The sequence below is a fragment of the Corythoichthys intestinalis genome, chromosome 7, assembly GCF_030265065.1.
Source record: "Corythoichthys intestinalis isolate RoL2023-P3 chromosome 7, ASM3026506v1, whole genome shotgun sequence".
Lineage (NCBI taxonomy): Eukaryota > Metazoa > Chordata > Actinopteri > Syngnathiformes > Syngnathidae > Corythoichthys > Corythoichthys intestinalis.
In genome coordinates, this window is record NC_080401.1 from 12,582,187 (window position 1) to 12,606,472 (window position 24,286).

General features: G+C 38.3%; 1 protein-coding gene across 11 annotated transcripts in view; it reads right to left on the minus strand.

Annotated features, from left to right (window-relative positions):
• LOC130919428 (discs large homolog 1-like protein) overlaps nucleotides 1–24,286 on the minus strand; it is a 249,323-nt gene that overhangs the window by 121,334 nt on the left and 103,703 nt on the right. Inside the window, exon 1 of one of the 11 annotated variants that reach the window (XM_057842136.1) lies at nucleotides 9,457–12,634. The exons of 9 other annotated variants lie outside the window; for them this stretch is intronic. In XM_057842136.1, the coding sequence (XP_057698119.1) occupies nucleotides 9,457–10,329 (873 nt within the window). In that variant the 5' untranslated portion in view covers nucleotides 10,330–12,634. Of the gene's footprint in view, nucleotides 1–74; nucleotides 998–9,456; nucleotides 12,635–24,286 lie in introns of those variants that run through there. One more of the 11 variants, XM_057842140.1, reaches the window with a different exon arrangement.

Genomic DNA, 24,286 nt, shown 5'->3' on the forward strand with positions numbered 1-24,286 from the left:
AACAATATGATACAGCATTTAAAGAACAAAAAGTGAAGTATAAATACACACAATGTAGACCTAAAATAACTTACTCGTCTCATGTTTTGGTAGAGCATGTTGAGTACATCTGCTACAGATTACTAGAGTGAAGCGACTGTATGCACAACATGACATACTGCACAGCCCTTACAATAGTCAAGACTACTGTACTACTAAAATGCAAAGCATCATTTATGAGGGCCACTCGGCAATCAAACAATTGATATTCAAATGAATTACTGGCACATTTATAATTTATATGCCAATTAGCAATACATTTCTCAACAACATCTTAGTAGACTGACCGGTTAACGTGCACAGTTTTTACATACTATTTTGCTGTAAACAAATAAAAAAAAAAACAAGCTGCCAGCAGTCTATCTCTAATTTTCAACAAAATTCTGAATACCGAAGGTATTTGATGACAAGAAATGACCTAGACATGGGGTTTCCTTCTTTTCTGCTTAGTAAACGCTTTCTATTCAATTGTACATACAATTTTCTCCTTGGATAATACAGAGGTCACATTCCACACAGCCATTCAACTTAAAAATCTCCAAATTTTCTCCATGTCACTTTCTCCACAAAGAATAATAATGCAATCCAACGTTGAAGTCCTCTTCCAGGAACCAAACATGAGCAAGCCAGTAAATGAAATGTACATTTACTTGTCCAACATCCTCTAAAACTTAACCGTGCAACAAAACTATAATAAACTGTCCACTCAGACGTTGCAACACTAATGTGCAACAAAGCAAGAACATCTCACAAAACTAATCTCAATCGCTCTCATCCATCACATCCCTTGATCTTCTCTCTCTCAATTGCTCTTTGTCTCTCGCTCTCACTCTCTGTCCACCACGTGTCCAATCTGTCAGTCATGCTGAATGGATGCTTGATCCCACATGGGAACCAAAAAAGAGAGAGGATCAGAGGGATTAATGGCATTGTAGGAGGAGTCAACTCAACAACAGCAATAAGAAGCAGAAGGTACAGATATGCAAACAAATTGAATGCACAAAATTACACTTTATATATTGATATTGAAAGAAAAGATGCATGTTTTTGTTCTTAACTAAAATGGAATTGCATTTGACCTTTTATTATTATTTTTTTTTTAGGTGTTCAAGCAATAGTGACCTAACATCATTCCAGATTATTTTTGTTTTGTTCAGCGATCCAACCTACATTACAACTCACTAACTTCTTATAATTCATCTTTAAGTTAATTTATTTGAATATTTGTGTATCATTGACAGAAAAGACTGTCAGTGAGCTGTTAATTCGACTGACACGCCAAGTGAGACTGCATGCTTATGTAACTGTGTGTGTGTGTGTATGCAAGCATGTCTGTGGGTGTTCGTCCATTTAAATGGTGTTTTTTTTTTGGTCATATAAATGAATCTCAAAATATTCGTGATCAAAAAGTGCTGCTATTATAAACACCCTGTCAACCTTTAAGTATGGTTTATTACAGATTAAAATTAACATACATTCAGAATACCACTAGTTTATATCCACCTACACAAGTTATTTTTGGTTTGGGTTAAGAAGTGTATTAATTTTATATATTTTGTATCAGTTTTACTGTAAAAACAATAGCATTACCACTTTGAAATATGAATCACATTGTCAAAATAGATTGAAACTGCAAAAAAGGTAAAACTTTGGCAGAAACAAATAATAAAAATGCTTACAAAAGAATATATTTCAAAGATCAAATATAAAGGATCAGAAATAATACTAATAGCGTGCATGAATTTCACTTCATACATTTTAATTTATTCAGCCAAAATAGTACAGTTAAATTTCATGGCTGCCATATGCTGAGATGTGTTGTGTAACTATGACGCACACATGCTGTTTATTACATGATAAATGTTCACTATTTCTTCCTGATATGTAATGAAACTTCATTTGCCTTCTGAGCTAAAGAGATGGAGTTTGACACTAATGAAATTAGAACTGCCATGCTAATCACATTAATTAAGATTCAAACTACCTATTACTGTGTCCAGATTTACAGCAACAGACATGCAGCTGTATTTTTGTGAATCTTACCTTTTATGCACTGATAAAACCAGTAGTAATATTTCAATACAGGAAATATCAGGAAAATCAAATACAGCATTTTATGTATTTTCTGTAGAGATGAATCACAACATCGGTTTCAAACAGCTTGCCGTGTATGTTGGCTTGACAGAAATAAGGTCCTCTTGAAATTAGATACTCTTGGAGGCCAGTTTGTGTCACGCAATCCAGACATCACTTCTCTATCCCTGCATGTCAACATCCTTATGGCTTTAAAGTGCGTACGACAGGAGAAAAAAAGTCTTAAATAGGATTATTATGTGAATTAGAATCATGTTTTGAGACGATTCAACTATATATAACAATTTAGCAAAGCGCAGATGACAAGAAATTAGTCTTTTAATCTGCCGGTTAGCCACGCCTACCATTATAGGGCCCCAACAGGTGGATGACGTCAGCGGAGTCACGATTTCATCTGATTTAGTATGCAGCCCATTGAGGGGGAATAATTCACAACGAGGAAAACGCGACGAAGAGAGCCGCAAAATGTCATTGTTTCAGTCTCTCTACTCAAATATTTTTACAGGATAATGTTTTTATCCAAGTATTTTCCCCAATAGCTAAGTAAATGGCATGGTCATGACAAATAACAGTCTTGTGCTAAATGGAATATGAAATAATAAAAATGCATTTATTCAAGACGACATGGCAAAATTACTCCATAATGGTCAAAACTGTCGACTTCACCTTTACTGTCGCACCTCCCGAACGATATTTTATGCCACATAAATCGGGCTTATGTCATTTCCCTTCCCCGGCTTCGGACAATGTAAACAAACCAAGAAGCATGACAGCTAGCCGACATGCTAACCCGAACAGAGTGATGTTTCAGTCTTTGAAGCGGAAAATTACACATAACTAGCCCGGATAATTTCACATGACGACTGGGTTGTCGATTGTCTACGGCGAGCGGCAAACCGCCCGGCGGAGAGCAATTTACAGCTTGTTCCCCTGCCACTACGGACAGGAGAACTCGCCGGAGAAGCAGCTGGACAATGACTGCTGAACAAACCGGCCGACGTCGGAGGACCGTTTAGCTGCCAAATGGTCAACATGAATATGGCAAAATAATGCTTTACTACACGGTGCAGTTGTAAACAGCGAAAGACTCAGTGAAGGAGGGCGGCTGCAGTTGTTGTGCAGCTAACATGCGCAGCTAAAAAAAACTAAATACATATAGCGATCACTTCCACAAACATCCAAACGGTCCATTTCATTCAGGAGCATAAAATACCACGTGTATTATGAAATAAACATGCTTTTTCGTGTCACAGGCACTTAAATTTCCATGAGAACCACCATTTTTTCAAAGCGGTTTTGTTGAACTGAGTAAAATCTCAACTAAGAGTTCAACAATTCTGAGATGGAAAACTCAGCATTCTCTTATTCTGACAAAAGAATGATGGGAAATTACTTGAAATCAAAAAACAAAACTAAATTTAAGGGATGGAGGGTGGGAAATCCCAGAAGAAAATAAAATCACAGTCTGAGGCCACAGTATAACGTCATTAACAACATACTGTATAATATGAAAGTTATGTAATGGATATCCACACCATTCAGATACAATTCGGTAGAACGCCCTCTTGATGGTATTGACAGGTGAATATTCAGGCAAAACCACAAAGACTAGTTAAAGCTGTTTCAGGACAAGGCAAATTTTAATGACCGCTCAGCATGAGGCTGCCTTCCGAAAAATTCTTACCATCTCATATTAAAAAATACAACACAAAACTTCCATTTGCAAAGAAACGCAGTGCAGCACAGAATATTTGATGCTAATTGAGTGCATGACAGAAAGTGGTAATGTTGCATAAGGACAGATTAACTCATTGGCTAATTGGCGGCTACAGACGTCCAATCTATTTAGACTGTGACAGGTTGGCAGCCATTTGCTGCCGTGCTACTAGTGGTGTGCAAAATTGTGAAAAACCTAGGCTATTTAATTTCACTATAGCGATATGCCATGATATAATGTATTTTTTAATCATTTGATGGAAGCAAAAACCATACTACATACTTTTGTCATTCTTATTTGCCACATAGATAAAACGTGGATCCAGGGTGGTCACCCGGGCCACCCGCGCACCCATCAAACTGCCTTCAGGGATGGCAAGAGGGGACGCACCACCAACCACCGCCCCAGACCACCCACGCGCACCTGCAACCGCCCACCCCTCCCCCTGCACCCCGAGCAGGCGCTACACCAAGCGACGGACACCATGGGATTTCCACCCCACCGGCAAGGGACAGCAAGCCTCACCCAAAGCCCCCTGGGCCCCGCCGACGACCCCACCGGCAGGAGGGCAGCAACAGCCGCCGCGGTCCCGAGAGGCAGACAGGGCCGGAGACAGACCAAGGGGACAGAGGCGCAACCCCCCCAACCCACCCCCGGCCAGGAGGGGTGCACGGGATAACACTAGGGGGCACATGTTCTGTGGTAATTATTATCTCAGTTACTGTTGAAGTTGTTTCATACTCTTTCTCAGGTTGTTTAACCACCTTTTGTGGAATTGAAAACCCATAATTTCACCTACAACAGAGTAAACAGATACCACATTTTCATTAAACCTGCTTCGTGAAATTTTCGCCGGGTGTGGAGTTAGGTAATGGTCGTTTGTGCTCAAGCATGTCTGGAGTTTGAATTGTAATTTTCAACCATGAAAAAAATGAGTGAGCTGTGGCTGCAAATCCTCATAAAGACAGTTCAAGCGTTGATCATATTTTCACTTGCCAACAATGTTCCCTCTAATTTTTCATTTGTCTGAGCAGACACACAAGCTCCCTGAGCACACCAAGGACCACTGTGAACAACACCACATGTGTCCCCTTGGCCACACACCAGTATCGTATCTGTTATAAACTTGCATCACAGCAAGTTATATGGCTTATTTTACTTAGTTTAATTTTGATAAAACTGATTTGGCCCACCTGAAATGAAAAAGACAAAAATCTTGTTGTTGTTGAGACTGTGTTATATGTTAGAGTCCTGCTTAGACCTGAGTAAGGCTCACCAGTGGAGTTAATAAATGAAACAACAATAGGAGCATATCATACTCCACATGAAAAATGTTCAGACAATAAGGACACTCAAGATTCATATTCTCTGTGTCTGAGCAGCTTTACAGGACGGATTAAAAAAAAATAATAATAAAGTTTCACCAATTGTTGTTCTGTATACTCTGACAGCCATTCTATCTTAAAGGAACCACATTTCTTTTTTTTTTTTCTTTGCACTCCATAGCTCATGCACCTCACGACTATATACAATCGTGGTGTCAGTAACCCACCTATGAGAGTGTCGCGTTGCTGTATGGAACACACCAATAGGAGTGTCGCGTTGCCGTATCGAACTCACCAATAGTTGTGTCGCGCTGACACATCACACAGTAGTCCTGGTGACGCTACAATACGTTTCTGCTGAATTTTATTTTGTGCTGAGTCTGTGCAAGCAGTGCGCGATTGCGCATGCGTGCAGCTTAGAGGGAATACTGCTTGTCAAGGTGGCCCCTAATTATCTAGCTTAACTTAATGTGTTGATCTTTGCATGCGTTCAAATCACTTCATGTGAAAAATTAGCTACAATCTTCCCAGTTTGCTGAACCCACAGTTAAAAGGAGTACAGTGCTTTTTATAAGCATGAATGCTAACCAAGCAGTGAGACAAAGATTATAATTATTGTCTTGTTGGCTATGTAACACAAGCTGCTATTAAAGAGCATATTGATTCTGTGTTGACAAGCAACATGAGACAGTATTAGAAGTAATACTTTAATTTAAACGTGAAAAAGCGTGTTAACCACAAAAAAAGCAATATAAACTTTGTTCTACCCTTGATCCATTTCGTGTTTTCCTTCCACATTCCCATTGATATTAATTCAGTAAATGATGAATTAAAAGAACTGCCAGGGTTTCCCCTACATATTAATTATTGTGGCGCACCGCCACACCAAAATAAAAGCTGCCACGCCGTGCAAAAGAACTGTTTAAAAAAAAAAAAAAAATGTTTAATTTAAGGCCGTTTCAAACTAGCGGCAGCCTAGTGTAAAGGGTTCAGCGGCAACCTATTCATTGTCTATTGTAATGTCCGTAACTCTGCGAAGCCCCCTTAAGAGACATTCGGACGAGGAGCTGTGACGTAGAGGGAAGCAAGATAGCGGTCGCATGTCACGCAAGCCCTGCTGTTATATTGTTATTGTTTTTCTTTATTATTTTTGCCACAATAAAGTGGGTAAGCCAATACAGACTCCTCTCCTTCTTCCCCCCCATCCGGGTCAATACAGTATTTTGGATTGGACTTTTCGGCGAAAGTAAGCAGTGGACGACGGCTGTCTTGGACGGAACGGCAAGTTTGAATGAAATTGCGCCGAGAGGCAGGGAGAGCGCCGCCGCGCTAATATCAACGTGTTCAATAGCAGAGGGGCAGGCACACTTCTTATATCTGCTACCAGGCTGTTTCGGCGGACGGATATATGCAATTACGGCTGACAAAACCTTGATAAATGCGCTCTTTTTATCCAAGTTTCGCGAGCTCTGGGACACTCGAAGAATTACTGTCATACTTCTCCTTGTTGAACTAACTGGTACCTCAATGCGTGTTTGTGTGGAATGGCGTTCACGAACAACAACAACAAAAAATCACCTTCTCACCGAAACTAGGAAATCTCTTTACACGGCAAGTAGAATTTCCACCAACTCCTTGAAATGGATCCATTACCAGGAAGTAGGTTTGGTCTCAATATTGGTAGGGACGAAATAACAGCATAACATGCATGTACGCTTTTTGCTGGGGACGGACATTACCGTAATAAGACGGACATTACCGTAATAAGACCAGATTGGGTGAACTGGGGTCAGGGCTACATTTCTCACCACCAATTTCAACCTAATTAATTGATAGGCTAAATGATCAATGCAAAAATAAATCTGTATTGATGTACCAACTTTCACACTGCAAATTTAGAACGTTTTAATACGATAATTTTTTAAAAAATCTATTCGAATAATTGTCTCCATCTTGTTTCGGGTGTTAAAGACTAGTTAACAGATTAACGGGTCTGATTATTCAATTTACTTTAGGTAAATATTACCATTTGTTCTTATTAAACCTACAAATCTAAAGGTTCGTCATTTTTCACCAAAATCAAGGGGGAAAATGCTTTCAAATATTGTTTTGAACAATAACACTTGTTGAATTAAGAACATTCCTGACGATAATTTTTTTTTTTTTTTTTGTTTAAAATAAGTTTTAAAAAATAGCTGTCTGAAAATAATCATATTTCAAGCAATCTGAGTAAAATTTACCTAAAGCACTGCCAGATAATCTCACTTATTTCTAGTAGATTGAAAACAAGGGAATTTAGTCATCTACCAATCAAATGTGCATTTGAGGAGAAAATATGGTGTCAGTGTAAGTCTGAAGATAATGAAGGTAATTCACTTAATATTGGTAGGGTCGATTCTATCCTTACAAAATATGTGAAGACAATCTAAATGACCTCTATTACTGAACTCATTATATAATGCAAAAAGGTTGCTTAAAATTTGGTGGGGACAATTTCAGCATCCTGAAAAGTTCCTAGTGTTATGTCCCTAATGTCCCTATTCAAACCTACACCATTGGTCCATTAACAGAAGTACTATTATTGTTGTGTTAATGTAGTACATATTAAGGCCAAATAAAAGGAAAAAGAAGGACTACGAAATGTAAGTCATACTATTGCTACGAGAAAAAACAGTCGTATTATTACGTAGGGTAATGTAACTGTAATCAGCTACGCATTTTAGGTACATGAACCGTAGCTGAGAGCTACGACATTAGCCTGGCTCATGAAATATTTCAAATAGACCCTACTCACCTACGTCACAAAATGACGTGTCGCTGTATCCGGCCGCCATATTGTCCGTATTTTTTAGACCTATTCTCATTGTTTTCAATTAGTCGTGCAAGTTATAGAGCAATTCATGGAAGCCCCGGTGTTATCTGACGCTGTAAACTCATTGGATGCATTGCATAAAAGGCGTTATGTGGAAAAGCTTCAGTTTATCCATTCGCCAGATCCATATTTGATGCCTAAATCGATGTTTTTCGACCCGCTGTCTTCGCCGTCTCTGCCTGAAATCTGCTGCCCTGATATTTACAACTATCTTGTCCACACAAAATCAGCCTATTCTCACGAAAGTTTGAAAAACTAAGAGCTTGGAGGCTTATAAATACTTAGTTGCTGGTTGGGTGAAACAGGTCCTCGTCCACGAAAATTCGGCAGGAATCTATCTTGTGCTCGGGAAGGTGAGTTACGAAATTTTCAATTCAAAATCTTTTGTTCTTGCTAACATCCACTGTCAAGTCTAATGTATTTCATGTCATTTGTCAATGGAGCTAGGGCTTTTAATGTTTATATGGTTTAGCGATAGCACTCTCACTACATACATATATAATATGTAGTAAATATGAAGTGCGATAGCACTACTCCAGATTGTCCCTAGTTGAATTTATTTTTTGGCTTTTGACCTCAATAGTGAAATTGTAAATTAATTGTATGACAACTGTCTTATTATCCCCTTATAATTATATATTTTCAGGTAGTTCATTCACAACGTCTGAGTGTATGTTGTCGGCGATTAGCCTAGCAATGATCTTAATTGTGGTTGTCAGCCCAAAACCCTATAAATATATATTAAATGCATCTTACCAGATATAAAATGACTACTACATAATCTTCGGGTCTCTCGGAATACGGTAAAACTTCAAGTCTCTCCATCTATCTTCTCTGTTTTTGCAACCGACCGCCACACACGCCTTCATCATTTTGATTATTAATGTTAACGAGCAGAAAAACACGCCATAATAGGAGGAATTTACGAAGCGATAATGCATTAACATGACGAGTAGACGGACAAATGGTAAACATGGCGCAGGGGCGTGGCTGGGACGTCACGTGAGTAGGGTCTATAGATCTTTGTTATGGTTCTTTTGGGGAAGCAAAATGTGAAAAAAAATGTCATGATATGACGCAATTTTGCCGTGGCACGACATGGTGAGGCAGTCCGACTCCGATGCAGCCCACCACCGCAGCTTCAAAAAATCCTAGGGAAACACTGACTGCATTGACAGAATAATTAGGAATCAGTCGTGATGGGTATGTAAGTGTATTCCGATTTGCAAACGGCTCAACGTACATTTAAAACCTTGATTGCTCCACTTTAAGGTTCGGTAGGTTTAAAATTGAGTCTGAGTTGCATGTACATTATGGTACTAACAATTCCTGTTTTTGTCGAAAATATAATTTCTGTAATTTGTCACATTTTGAGAAGTGTTGGAGGTACTGCATTACTTGTTACCTACCTGCACATGGGCTTGTATTTGTGGAAAGTTGTGTACTTGAATGGGTGGTTCCATAGAGTGTGAATTCCACATATAGGAATCATTTGGCCATGGTCTGCTCCAAGCCTTTGCTTTGGTTTTGCTTTTCGTTGGACTTTTTGCCACATTGTCTCTCAAGTTTGGGAAATTTCCTCGCGTGGCCCTGTTGGCCAGGTGTGTGGGCAATGTGTTCCACCCATAACCAGCCAGTGCTGAACACAGTGGAGTCTGTGGCGAGTGGAATGGATGGATGGAAAGAGATTGTGAGCAGTGTGGCAGAGGAGGAATATAACTGTGTTGGCACTGTTGAAACAAGGAATTCTGACTGTTTAAGTGGGTTTGTGGCTGTGACGGCTGATGCTGGTGATAGAGTTGATGTGATGATGGTGTGGAGAGTGGGCGACCACCAGAGGCTGGAGGCTGAAACTGTTGCTGGTTGTGAGAGAAATGCTGCAGCTGGTGATGGCTTGGCGAGAGGTAGAACTGATGGTGGCTTGCCGAGTGGAGTAAATGACTTGGTGATTGCGGAGCCAGCTGGTAGTTCTGTAATGGTGGAGCTAGCTGATTACTTGGAGATGGTGGGGCTATGTGGTAATAGCTAGGAGAAGGCGAAGGAAGAAGACGCTTGGGCGAATGACATCCTTGTTTTGGCAAATGAGCATTGTGCTTTGGTGAGTGTAACGGGGAACGCTGCAATTGATTTGCTTGTACTTGCAGTAATTTCTGACTATGCTTGGAATGATTGTGGCTCTTGCTGGACTTTCCCTTCCCTTTACCAGATTTACTCTTAGAGGAGCCGCTGCTGGGCTTTTTCGGGCTACAACAGAATTCATGGTTATGGAAGTAAGTAGTCATAGCTGCAGAAATGTAAATAATAACAACAGAGTATGAGGTAGTCCAGTCTTCTTTGACTTATCTTAATGCATCTCCACTTTTACAGAGATGACAAAACAGTAGCTGTTCAAAATCTCTTGTGTCTACATAATGTAGGTCATGTCGTCAAAGAACAACGGAAATCACTGCGCAATGTTGGATTGGATTTCCTCTTTTCTTGTTCATTTGTCTCAGTCCATTAAGATCATAGAAGTCCACAAGTGTGGGGACTCTTCCCATGTTTGTCGCTTTGACAACAACATGAATTTAACTTTTACAACGCAAGGTATTGTATTTTAATGTGACATTTCACCCTCTTAAGCGTTTCCCTACAGGAGTAGAACTATCTCACATATTTGTGTATTACAGGTTAAAAAGGAAAAAGATCAAAAAAAGATAGCAGTAAGAAACATAGAAGTGTGAAACTGCAGTTATGCCTTAAAACAAAACGGACAAATCTACAAAAGAATTTTAGTCAGGTCCTGTACTCCAAAGAAAGATTTGTCTTTGAATTTCCACAAATAGACGGTGCTCCAGTTATCAGTCTCTCAGGTAAGGCATATTATCCGACGTCAGCAAGTTGTTGAAACATACTTCACTTTTAATTTTTTGAAATCCCAGTCATTCCATTGGTGATGGTGTCAATTTATATTCCAGAAAGGAAGAAAAGAAGCCATAGCTAAAGAAGCTTTCCAAGTTTAACCCAGCGAAAATATAGTTAGAACTTTTAAAAAATAACTAAATAAAAATCAGTACTGGTCATCTAGTCTTTATATTAAACACTTTATATTATCACACTTCTATGGAAATGCTATATCTTCTCAGCTGCTCCCATGTCTGTGCTCGCTCCCTCTTGCTCTAAGCCTCTGTCCCCTTCTCTACATTTCTTACACACGCTCTCTCTCTTCCTCTACTGGCCAATTGGGGGCTTCCCTGGTCATCTGCACATAACAGCAGCCAGGCATAACTAATCAATAGGAAACCAGGAATATAGCTCCCAGCCAGTGTATAAGAATATAATGAGTCCTGAGCTATAATTGGGGGAGCACAGTGGGGATATTTTCGTTGTTCTGCTTTTAAAGCAAAAGGTTGCAAAGTTGCAATTTTTGTAAGTGTGTGTCGAAGCCCTAATTGGAATAATAATGTAATAATATTTCTAGAGCACTTTTCAAGACACGCAAAGACGCTTCACAAGAAAGATGGGAACACAATAGCTCAACAGGAATAACAAAACGATCATAAAATTAGATTAAAAGCAGGATAAGAGTAAATTAAAAGTTTAAGAGGTCAGGATAAAACCGAGATAACGATCATGGTGGGTAAGAAAGTGTAAACAGTTGTATTTTGAGTCTGGATTTGAAAAGTGAGACGGTGTATATATTGCGAAGATCGAGGGGTAGAGAGTTCCAGACCTGGGGGGCACAGTGACTAAAAGCTCTGGAACTCAAGATGGCGAGACGGACACAGGGGACTGAAAGGTGGAGGATAGAGGAGGAGCGAAGTGAACGGGGTGGACAGGTTATACAGAGGAAATTGCATAGGTAGGGAGGGGCTAGGCAATGGAGTGTTTTAATTTAATTTAATTATTTAGGTAATTACAAGGATCTTGTAATTGATTCTTAGTTTTACTGGGAGCCTGTGAAGATGATGGAGGATGGAAGTGATGTGGTGTGTGGTGGGGTCTAAGTGATGAGGCGTGCTGCTGAGTTTTGGAGGAGCTGCAGTTTCTGGAGGGACTTATTTGGGAGACCGTGTGAGTTACAGTAATCGAGCCGGGAAGTGACTAGACTACAGACAAGTAGAGGGAAATTTCTGATTCTTGGATTATTCGCAATTCCGCCTCGTAATATTCGAAAAAGATTCACAAACATCCAAATCCCAATTATTGAATTATGCCTGGTAAAGCGGAAGTAAAACACAGTTAGTGCGGTCTTCAGGATGCAATGAGGTACGGACCGAGAGTAAATATCATGTTCAACTCATGCCTCAACTCATAAAAAAACAATAATACCTGACTGCGGCCAACAGCTGCTACAAACAATGCCCAGTTGGTAGTTGGTACAAACATACAACCAAATACGGCTATGGTAGATATCACATACATGTAGAACTAGATGCGAAATGACAGACTTGCCGGCATTAGTAAACAGCCGCCATCTTAAAGCAGTAGACTTCTCCAGAAGGCTCTGTTGTAGCGAACCTAATTAACTTTTTATCTAAAATACTCCTAAATTGGCAAAATCTTGACTTGAATCTATCTTTAAATGATGAAACAGTTTTAAAACTTTGACATGTCGAAAGTAGACAGAAGGGAAATTATGGAATAACTGGAGCAATTTCAACAACTTTAACGGTTGATTAACGACATTAATTTAATTGAATGTAGTTTAAAGCTGCTGATACAGAATGGAAACTTGAGTATTTTATTTACTGTTTTTAACTGTTAAATTGATACTGAAATATTAGTTTGGTTTAGCCCGATCGAATTTTTGAATAATTTTGGATCTAATGAAAATATTAAATACAAAATATTAAAAGCGGTGGGGGGCACATCAATAATCGATTTATAATCGAATCGGAGCCTCTGAATCGTAATCGAATCGTTAGGTGCCCCAATATTCCCACCTCTACAGACAAGAGTGGAAGCGGTATGGCGGGTGAGAGAAGGGAGCAGGCAAGAAATATTGCGAAGGCTACATTAAAACATTGCGAATATTGCTCTTACTTAGAAAAATCTTTCTATACTATACATTAACGTAGTGGAGCCAGATTTTACGGTAACAGGTAAAAATTGTGACCTGGTTGTTCACATTGATCTTAAAATCATACAAAAATATTTAAATGTATTAAAAAGTAAAAGAAATGAGAAATATTCAGCACCGAAGGTCACATAAGCTGTCTGGTAAAAAAAAAAAAAATTCTATCTTGACTTATATTTGATTAATTTTCGCCTGATTTAAAGGCACGTACCGTATTTGTGCTAAATTATATTTTAACTTATTTTCTATGAATAAATTGTCAGCCCAAAATACTGAAGTTGATGAAGTTGAATATTTAGTTTAATATTTCTTTTAAACTTTGGTTAGTTAGAATTTGATGTTGGGGTGTGAGGGGGTATTCTTATTTTTTCTATTTGAGTGTTCAGCTAAAGAATTTGTATTACTGCACCCTTTAAAATAATAAAATGAAATTAAAATATATAGAACCTTTAACCATTTAAGCAGATATTCAAAATGAACTTGACTTGCTGATTTATAAAACAGTTATCTTCTAGAAATGACTTCAGGTAGTACAAACTAGAAATCTATAATGTCAGTTAATAAATGGCAGAAGTTGCTCCAAGAAAAAGGCCAGGGATATTATAAAAAAGCACCCATGTAAAGAAAGATGAGGGTGCTTGAGATGAGAGAAAGGCTGTTATAGTGTGTTAATGCATGTACGGGTCCAGTGTGTCTTTACACAGTCAGCCTGTACATACAAGTTCACTGCCAGTGCTGTGGGCTAGTTGCTCAGTCAGGAGAGAAGGATGAGCAAGAAGAATAAGCAGTTAACAACACAATGTTAAATGAAGCCAAGACTGAAATATTGCTAGAAGGTAAGCAGACAAGAGCACGGGGGCTGCTAAGAAATCAGTATAGGAATGAATCACAAAACTGCACGCTCCCATTAAATGAGGATGAAAGTAAGAGTTATCTAAAAACGTGGATGATAACGATAGGGCTGTTGAATAACAATTTGTGAAATTATTCATGGTATTTTCTGCTCTTTACCATTATAAACATATTTGAATACCTTAGAGAGTTATATAGACAGTATATATATATATATATATATATATATATATACATACACACACACACACACACACACACACACGTATATACAGTGGGGCAAATAAGTATTTAGTCAACCACTAATTGTGCAAGTTCTCCCACTTGAAAATATTAGAGAGGCTTGTAATTGTCAACATGGGTGAACCTCAACCATGAGCGACAATGTGGAAAAAAAAAACAGAAAATCACATTGTTTGATTTTTAAAGAATTTATTTGCAAATCATGGTGGAAAATAAGTATTTGGTCAATACCAAATGTTCATCTCAATATTTTGTTATGTACCCTTTGTTGGCAATAACGGAGGCAAAACATTTTCTGTAACTCTTCACAAACTTTTCACACACTGTTGCTGGTATTTTGGCCCATTCATTCGTGCAGATCTCCTCTAGAGCAGTGATGTTTTGGGGCTGTCGTTGGGCAACACGGACTTTCAAGTCCCTCCACAGATTTTCTATGGCGTTGAGATCTGGAGACTGGCTAGGCCACTCCAGGACCTTGAAATGCTTCTTACGAAGCCACTCCTTTTTTGCCCTAGCTGTGTGTTAGGGATCATTGTCATGCTGAAAGACCCAGCCACTTCAATGCCCTTGCTGATGGAAGGAGATTTTAACTCAAAATCTCTCGCTACATGGCCCCATTCATTCTTTCCTTTAACCACAGGTGTCAAACAGATTCCAGAAAGGGCCAAGTGGGTGCTGGATTTTGTTCCAACTGATACAACGCAGAGAGTTTAACCAATGAACTTCCTGCTGAAACAAGCAGCACCTGACAAAGTTCAATTGATTACACATGTAAAAGATCTAACTGGTGAAAAGTTGTCCTCTTCATTGGTTGGAAAGCAAACCTGCACCCATTTGGCCCTTTCTGGAATCGGTTTGACAACTCTGCTTTACACAGATTAGTCGTCCTGGTCCCTTTTCAGAAAAACAGCCCCAAAGCATGATGTTTCCACCCCCATGCTTCACAGTGGGTATAGTGTTCTTCTGATGCAATTCAGTATTCTTTCTCCTCCAAACACGAGAACCTGTGTTTCTATCAAAAAGTTCTATTTTGGTTTCATCTGACCATAACACATTCTCCCAGTCCTCTTCTGGATCATCCAAATGCTCTCTAGCGAACCGCAGACGGGCCTGGACATGTACTTTCTTCAGCAGGGGGACACGTCTGGCGGTGCAGGATTTGAGTCCCTGGCGGCGCATTGTGTTACTGATAATAGCCTTTGTTACTGTGGTCCCAGCTCTCTCTAGGTCATTCACTAGGTCCCCCCGTGTGGTTCTTGGATTTTTGCTCACTGTTCTCATTATCATTTTGACACCCCGGGATGAGATCTTGCATGAGGCCCCAGATCAAGGGAGATAATCAGTGGTCTTGAATGTCTTCCATTTTCTAATAATTGCTCCCACAGTTGATTTCTTTACACCAAGCATTTTACCTATTGCGGATTCAGTCTTCCCAGCCTGGTGCAGGTCTACAATTTTGTCTCTGGTGTCCTTCGACAGCTCTTTGGTCTTGGCCATAGTGGAGTTTGGAGTCTGACTGACTGAGCTTGTGGACAGGTGTCTTTTATACAGACAATGAGTTAAAACAGGTGCCATTAATCAGAGGTTGCGCTAGACATTTTCGTTGTCTGTCATTTTGACTGACAGGGTCATAAAAATCCGGTCATAGTCTATTTTTACCCGTCACTTAAATTTTTAAAATGATAATGATGACATATTCAATAGTATTTAGTTTTCATTCGTTTTTAATTAATATTGTAACGCTTGCTTGGCGGCGAAAAATTAGACACGGAAGTCGTGGTATTTTTCTCCCTTTTTACTCTGCTTACCGCCAACAACTCCGCCCCCAAAGAAAAGGAGGCAACGATATAGACCCCAATCACCAACGTCACAAAATGATCTTAATTGTGGTTGTCAGCCCAAAATCTTCTAAATATATATTAAATGCATCTTACCAGATATAAAAAGACTACTACATAGTCTGTGGTGATCGTTTGGTGCCCAGATTTCTTGTCGAATTACAGCAGTCCATCTCGCTCTCATCTTCGCGTCTCTCAGAATACGGTAGAACTTCAAGTCTCTCCGTCTATCTTCTCTGTTACAGCAACCAACCGCCACACACGCCTTCACCATTTTGATTATTAATATTAACGAGCAGAAAAACACGCCGTAATAGGAGGCATGTACGTAGCGGTAATGTATAAACATGACGGGCTGACACACAATATGGCGGCTCCGGTCAGGGGGGCGGAGTTGTGACGTCATGTGATTGGGGTCTATACACAGGCGGCAATCTTGTCCATCAATTGGATGACGCGCTGGCACACCGGGTGCACCAATAAGAACCTCGCGTTGATGTGTCAATCACGGTGCCGCCGCCAGACCCCGGTTACGCTACAATATTCTGACAGAATAGCCAACGACGTCATGCATTAAGAGAGACAATAGCTAATTAATATGCTAACTCGCCACCCTGTGGTCTGGGGTGTGAATTGCAACCTGTCAAAATGACTGACGGACTTCATTTTTTTCCGTCACCGTTTTAAAAAACCGGTCAACGACGGAAAATTTCCGGTTAACGCGACCCCTGCCATTAATACAGGTAACAAGTGGAGCCTTGTTAGACCTCGTTAGAAGACGTTAGACCTCTTTCCCAGCCGAAATCTTGCTTGTTTGTAGGTGACCAAATACTTATTTTCCACTCTAATTTGGAAATAAATTCTTTAAAAATCAAACAATGTGATTTTCTGTTTTTTTTCCCACATTCTGTCTCTCATGGTTGAGGTTTACCCATGTTGACAATTACAGGCCTCTCTAATCTTTTCAAGTAGAACTTGCACAATTGGTGGTTGACTAAATACTTATTTACCCCACTGTATATACACGCTTCCCGTAGCAATATTGTACAGTTTGATAAATATCTGGTGTTATTATTTTGTGTCATGTCACGTATTGACATAAGTATCCCCCCACTCACCCCCCACCCACCCCTGGTTAATATTCATGCGCCCAGCCATATTTGCTCCTTCTTTGTCAGCAGGGGTGGAGCACAGCGTCATTGAGAGGTGACAATGCCTTTAATAGAAAGTGATCACTTGCGTGTTAACTGTGTCATTTCTGTATATCCGTACATGGAACAATTGGTATTACTGACATCACAAGTAGGACTAAAAATCTGGGATACTCACATTTGATTGGCTAAAAATAGAACTGCCATTTATAAATCTCTGACAACACATATGATGGCCATTTTGAGGAAACACTGCCTTTTTTCTCCAGATTTCAAATCAGAAAAATTACATTAGTTGTATCTTCATTTTTTTGAGCTTGTTTTACAATTTGCCAGTCCTCATTCCATCCGACATACTGCACAGCAAATTATGGGCACGGCTTTAGTTATAATGACAAGCAGTGGGCTGGAAGCCTGCAAATGCGTCCATGTCGGCTGTCTATGTTGGCAATCTCCTCTTTCACCCTGTTACTCAAGTGAGGAGTGCAAAGTGTGTCCAACGGCTTACTTCTTCTAGGGCCGGGGTCGGCAACCCAAAATATTGAAAGAACCATATTAGAGCAAAAAAACAAATATGTCTGAAGCTGCAAAAAATTGAAAGCCTTATACAGTATAAGCCTTATAATGAAGGCGTGCCATATGTATCTATATTAGCTATATTACCCTACTATCAAAATGACTAAGTTAGCTACGAATACATAATAAGCCTTCATTATTACTGTATTTTTTGCACCAGAAGGCACACCTGACAGCCTTCAATTTCCTACAAGTTAATTGATCAGGCTCGGGCCGTGTAGGGCTTTAATACCCGCGGGCCGGTCGGGTTGGGCTGGATTTCTTAGGCCCGCTCTAACTTCTAGCATCGTGGGGAATGAAGCTTCATCCTATCAAATAAATTTCCCCCAAAAACTGCAACTTATACTCCGGTGGGACTTATATATGTTTTTTTTTCTTTTCATTGCACATTTTTTGGCTGTTGCTACTTATACTCAGGTGCGACTTATAGTCCAAAAAATACAGTAATATGGGAATTAAAATGATGAAAAATATACTAGTACATGTAATTCCTGCTTTGGATTAACAGCATTTTTATTGCACGATGTTTAAGACACTCTACACTATTATAATGAAAATGTGGTATTTTTGCTTTTTCTAAATGTTAAAAAAATATAGTAATTTTCTTTTTCTTATTTTCTTTTTTTAAAAACGAAAATGGGGTACATCTAGTGCGATGGAAAGCGGACAGAGCTCGAAATTGAAACAAAAATAAGCAAAGCAGTGTTTAACCTTAGAAGTCAGATTTAGCATAACAGTTTAAAAATAACAGTTAAGAATTTGACCTTTAGGTTTTACATTTTAGTATCCAACGGCAAGAAAAACTGAGATGTCAGATGAAAGCTGCAGCCAGTGTAAAAAATGGATAAAGATTTGGGAGGCGTACCATCAATTACAGCATAAATAAATGCAATGAATCTTAACTGACGAATTAAAGATGTCTGGTACCATTGGCTACAACTGCAAGCCCAATTCAACAAAGCATCTGTGTCTACGTATACATTTCTGTGATCAGAGGTGGGTAGTAACGCGTTACATGTACTCCGTTACATTTACTTGAGTAACTTTTTGAGAAAAATGTACTTCTTAGAGTAGTTTTACTAAGCTATACTCTATACTTTTAATTGAGTAGTTTTGTGAAGAAAAACGCTACTCTTACTCTGCTACTTTGGGGTACACAAGAATCATTACATTTTTCCTTGTTATTGTACATATTAGCGTTATTATTTTTTGCCAGCGATGCCAATTTCACCAATGAGACATCACAAAAAATATCTCATGACTCCATTATACCAATCAGACGCAAGTTTGTCGCGCTATGATCACGCCAGCCTGTTCAATCACGTGCGTCTTTAAAGCACCGTAAAAAATTAAGTATTTGACATAGAGCGCTGTCCTCAACATTACTCGAAAGCGCGGATTTAAACCTCTCTTCCAGTTTTTATTTGACCATAGAAAACTGGAGATATTATCATTTTAATATTATAATAGTAACTATGAAGGAATTATTCACTATTCAAACTAGGAAGTATTTTCTCCACTAGAGGGCACTCATGCTCTTTGGACAAATAATGCTTCATTTCTGTCATTTTTTTTTTTCTCTTGGCAGAATTTAAAGATGTTTTTTTTTTCCTTTATTTTGTATTTCTTTGGTTTAATGTGGTTATGTAATGGGTTATTGAACAGTACCATTAAGAACAACTGTTCATATAGATATCTTTTTGCTGAGAAAAAAATACCATTTAATAAAAAAAAATGTAAGCAGTTACTCACAATGTTCTCATTTCTTGAGTGTTCTTTTCACCAAATACTTTTTTATTTGTACTTGAGTAGATTTTTTTGGATGACTACTTTTAGCTGAGTAATATTATTTCGAAGTAACGCTACTCTTATTTTTGGCTACTCTACCCACCTCTGTCTGTGATGACACCAAACATTGAGTGGAAGCCAGCATACTTGCTTAAATTGGCCAATGATTTTTAAGCAAAATAACTTCACAACTTACGAGCGAAGTGCATGCTTTAAGGGGCGCACCATTTATTACATCTGTACATTTCACACTTTTCTTTTTTTAACCTTGAACCACCACGCATCGCGTGCATAGAAGGACGTCACTGGTCTGCACTTATTCTCTGGTCCACGGAAACAATCATGCCAGGCCGAAGATTTTCGGGGCATGCTTACCATATAAAATAATTTGGGACAACGTCAGTGTCATTGTGCTACCCTGATTTTGCATAAGCTACACTTAGAAAATGACAGTTTACAAAAAACAAAATGTCATATTTGAAAAACGTTTTCAGTGACTGAAAGCTTACAGTAACGATACAGGGACTGTTAAATTTGGGTGACTTACAATCAGGCATTAGAACGCTTACTCACCTGTGAGTGAGGCACGGGCCTTATCATGTACTTTTTTCCGTTTTGGTTTTCCTTTGCCTGTTATTGGCCAAAATTCTATTAATTTAGGGGCGCCCGTATTTCAAGTGAGTAAATCCCGAAATCCTGCAGCCAAGCTGCGATACGGTTTCTGTATATTCACTGTGTGCAAAATGCTTTTGGAGTGAGGAGGAAACTGACTTCATTAGTGCAGTGAAAGACTTAAAGGTTATGTCTTTTAATGGCTATAGTAAAAGTACCAGGATGCAATAAGAATTACAATAAGGTAAGGAGAAAGTTACGAGAAAGAAATTTCAGCAGAAGATGAAATGATTGTAGTTGGATTAGGATACTCTTTGTAAACTAAGTTTCCATTCATTGCAGTTTGAAGAGCAATATGCCAATTGATTTACAACCTTTTACACTCGCACATCTAATGTTATTATTCCAAATGTCTAAAATACAAATTAGTGACCTTAACACGAATATTGGCTGCATGTAAATGTATCTAGTGAGAGAATGAGCAAAAAGTGAGGGCATCCTTTGGAAAGAGATGGTAAAGTCAAATGTATTAGCTGTTCACAGAAAACTAATATTACCAAACACTTATTGAGCAGCAGAATGCGACATCCTGTGCTGACCTAATGTCCCTCTGTTGACTGTACTGTGACGCCAACTTTGCACATTCTTAAAACAAACATTCACACTTCCCCGCTAACAACTTCACGCTGCAAATAAAGTGTTGTTTATTAGTAGCTAATGATGATATAATGCTAATTCAACAACACACAGACACCACCAAATAATAACTAAAGTGAGCACCCATAGAGATTACATTGCAATGACCATGGTGGATGCATCATGTCATCACAGAGTCAGTGAAATACACTTCTCGAGGCAATAACAAAAGTATTCTCCGCCCACTCATGTGTTGACATTTTGACTGAACAGTACTATAATTAAAAGTTAATGCTGTTATCAGAGATTTGCCCTAACACTACACTTCTGCTTGCCTCTTTCCTTGGCTGCTATGACAAATTAATATTTTTATATTTGTTTACTTTTTTCTGTAAGTTAAAATTCACCTAGCAGATAAAATTTTTATTTAAAAAAAAAAAAAAAAAAAAAAAACATAAAATGTGTCTGAACAGCTGGGTGGAAGTGCGGTATGGCTTGCTTTCAATGAAACCTCTAGTGTAATTGGATAAACACTGACTATACAGGAAATAAATTCATAAATGTGACTTTGAACGAGAAAACAATAGTGCTGCAACGATTAACTCGAGTAATTTGATTAGAAAAAAGCTTCGAATCAAATTTAGCTGCTTCAAGGGTTCGTTTAATTAGAGTGGTGTTGTAATGGTTTGTTTTGAAAGTGTTTGCATTTAGTTTTATTGATTTGGATGCATACACCGCCCTCTAATGGCAATATTGAATATGACAAAACTCATCTAATGGCTGAAAACAACTGCTCCCCTATTAATGCCAACATAAGGTATGTTTTTATATGAACTAATATGTTTATGCACATTTAGTTTAGAAGTATATGGGAATATGTCTTTGAACGATTTGTTAAGAGCTTTTTAAAAAAAAAAAAATATATATATATATTAGGGCTGTCAAACGATTAAAAATTTTAATCGAGTTAATTACAGCTTAAAAATTAATTAATCGTAATTAATCGCAATTAATCGCAATTCAAACCATCTCTAAAATATGCCATATTTTTATGTAAATTATTGTTGGAATGGAAAGATAAGACACACGACGGATATACACATACAACATACTGTACATCAGTACTGTATTTGTTTACTGTAACAATAAATCCACAAATGGCATTATTAACATTCTTTCTGTTAAAGTGATCCACGGATAGAAAGACTTGTAGTACTTAAACGATAAATGTTATAGTTACAAGTTATAGTAATTTTATATTAAAACCCCTCTTCATGTTTTCGTTTTAATAAAATTTGTAAAATTTTCAGTCAAAAGTAGAGTTAATATAATAAGAATAAAAATAACAATAATAAAAATAGAGTGAAAAGTATACGTGTATTTTGCATAGCTAAATTGATATGGAATGCCAGTTTATTTAGCATTGTTGTTTAACTGTGTGTCAGAATAGGGCCTCATTACTATAGACTGAAGTGCTTTTCTTTTTGAGAACATTTTTTTTTTGAGGGATAGGAATATTATTTTTGTTGTGCTTTCACTAAACGATACTTATGTTTGTTGTGAAGGAGAAGCTTATGCCAATAAACGGCGCGCCTGTGTCCACTCGCCTTTACTGTATAACATATACAGTGGGGAGAACACGTATTTGATACACTGCCAAAACCCATTGGCAGTGTATCAAATACGTGTTCTCCCCACTGTATCTGTACATATCTTACCCAAAATAAAACAAGAGACATATAATTGCCACTAAAAGAAAGAAAACTTGCCGAAATATGTGTGGAGCACAAATAGCAATTTGCATTGCATTGTGAATACAGTATAAACGTCTCACAACTACTAATTCTCCCACGTTTAGAAGACATAACATGAGTATGGAACGGCGCTGCCCCCAAGCGGCCGGTGGCATTCTCTTCACTCTTAATGTCAATAAACGGCCTCATTGTAATGTTTGAGGCAACATGCCAGCGGGTGCGTTAATTGCGTCAAATATTTTAACGTGATTAATTAAAAAGATTAATTAACGTCCGTTAACGCGATAATTTTGACAGCCCTAATATATATACATAAATATATATACATACATATATACATATATATATATATATATATATATATATACATATATACATATACATATATATATATATATATATATATATATATATATATATATATATATATATATTAGGGGTGTAACGGTACACAAAAATCTCGATTCGGTACGTACCTCGGTTTTGAGGTCACGGTTAGGTTCATTTTTGGTAAAGTAAAAAAACAAAATGCAAAATATAAATGTGCTAGTTGTTTATTACACACTTTTGTGCTTTCAACAATAGGAAAATTAGCCTATACAAAGCTAGAATTCTGCTAAAAAAGTAGCAGGTATTTAAAGATAATCAACAACAATTTGCCTTTCAGACCCGCGTATCTGTCAGCTTTCTTTCTGAAAGAAAGAAGTCCTGTGCTAAAGAGAAAAGCAATCCCAATGACAAAGATTTTAACATGTATTTTAAAAATGAAATGCCTCAATGAAACTTTTTTCTTATGAACGCTTTTCAAAAGCTTTATTGGTGGATTTTCTCAAGTTAAAGCGCCACGCAGAAATTAATAAATTTAATTGTGTAAGCAGGATGTGTGTATTATTCTTATTATTTAATTACAGGTGTTTGAGCTCATTTCAATTTATTTTATTTAAATGGGCTATTATTTATTTTATTATATGTTTATATTTTACAAATGTGATGTAGTATTCATTTATATTGTATGTTTTATGTTGTATAACTTCAGTTCCTATGTGAATATTAGTTCCTACTTGTTTTGTTGTGGTAGGATGGTTTTGTATTGCACACGGGGGTTGGTTATTATTATAGCAGAGAAGACCGCGGTAAATCAACAAAGACAAGTCAACGGTGCCCCGATCTACCACTCATGAGATCTGATGGACTCAAAAAGTAGGTTACGTTTGCATATTAGTTTGAAAATCGACCGGATTCACCCTGTTATTACACGAGTGACTTCTGGCCCGATCCTAGCTAGTAGTATTGACGCAGGTGGGCCGCGTCTCACGTCAAATAATAAACTGCGTTCTTTTCGCGTGCGTCGCGTTGAGCCGCTTCTGGGACGCATCTAACACGCGGCCGCACTGCGACTGGTGTGCATTGGCTGACTGACTCTAACGCCCGCGTTTCACTGCATTTTCACAGCGGCCACGTTGTCGCGCCGTTGACGTTTCTGGACTGTCCTACCGTGTTGGTCCTCATTATAGTAGAGAAGAAAGAGTAAATATAATCTACACAAAGAAACTGTAACCCGATGGACTCACAGCCTTGAAAAGTAAGCGTTATATTACGTCAGAAACTCGTTCGGTACGGGTCCGTTCCGAACCGACTACCACGTACCGAAACGGTTCAATACTATTGCATGTACCGTTACACCCTTAATATATATAGATATATTAGCATTAATAGCATTTAAGCTAGCG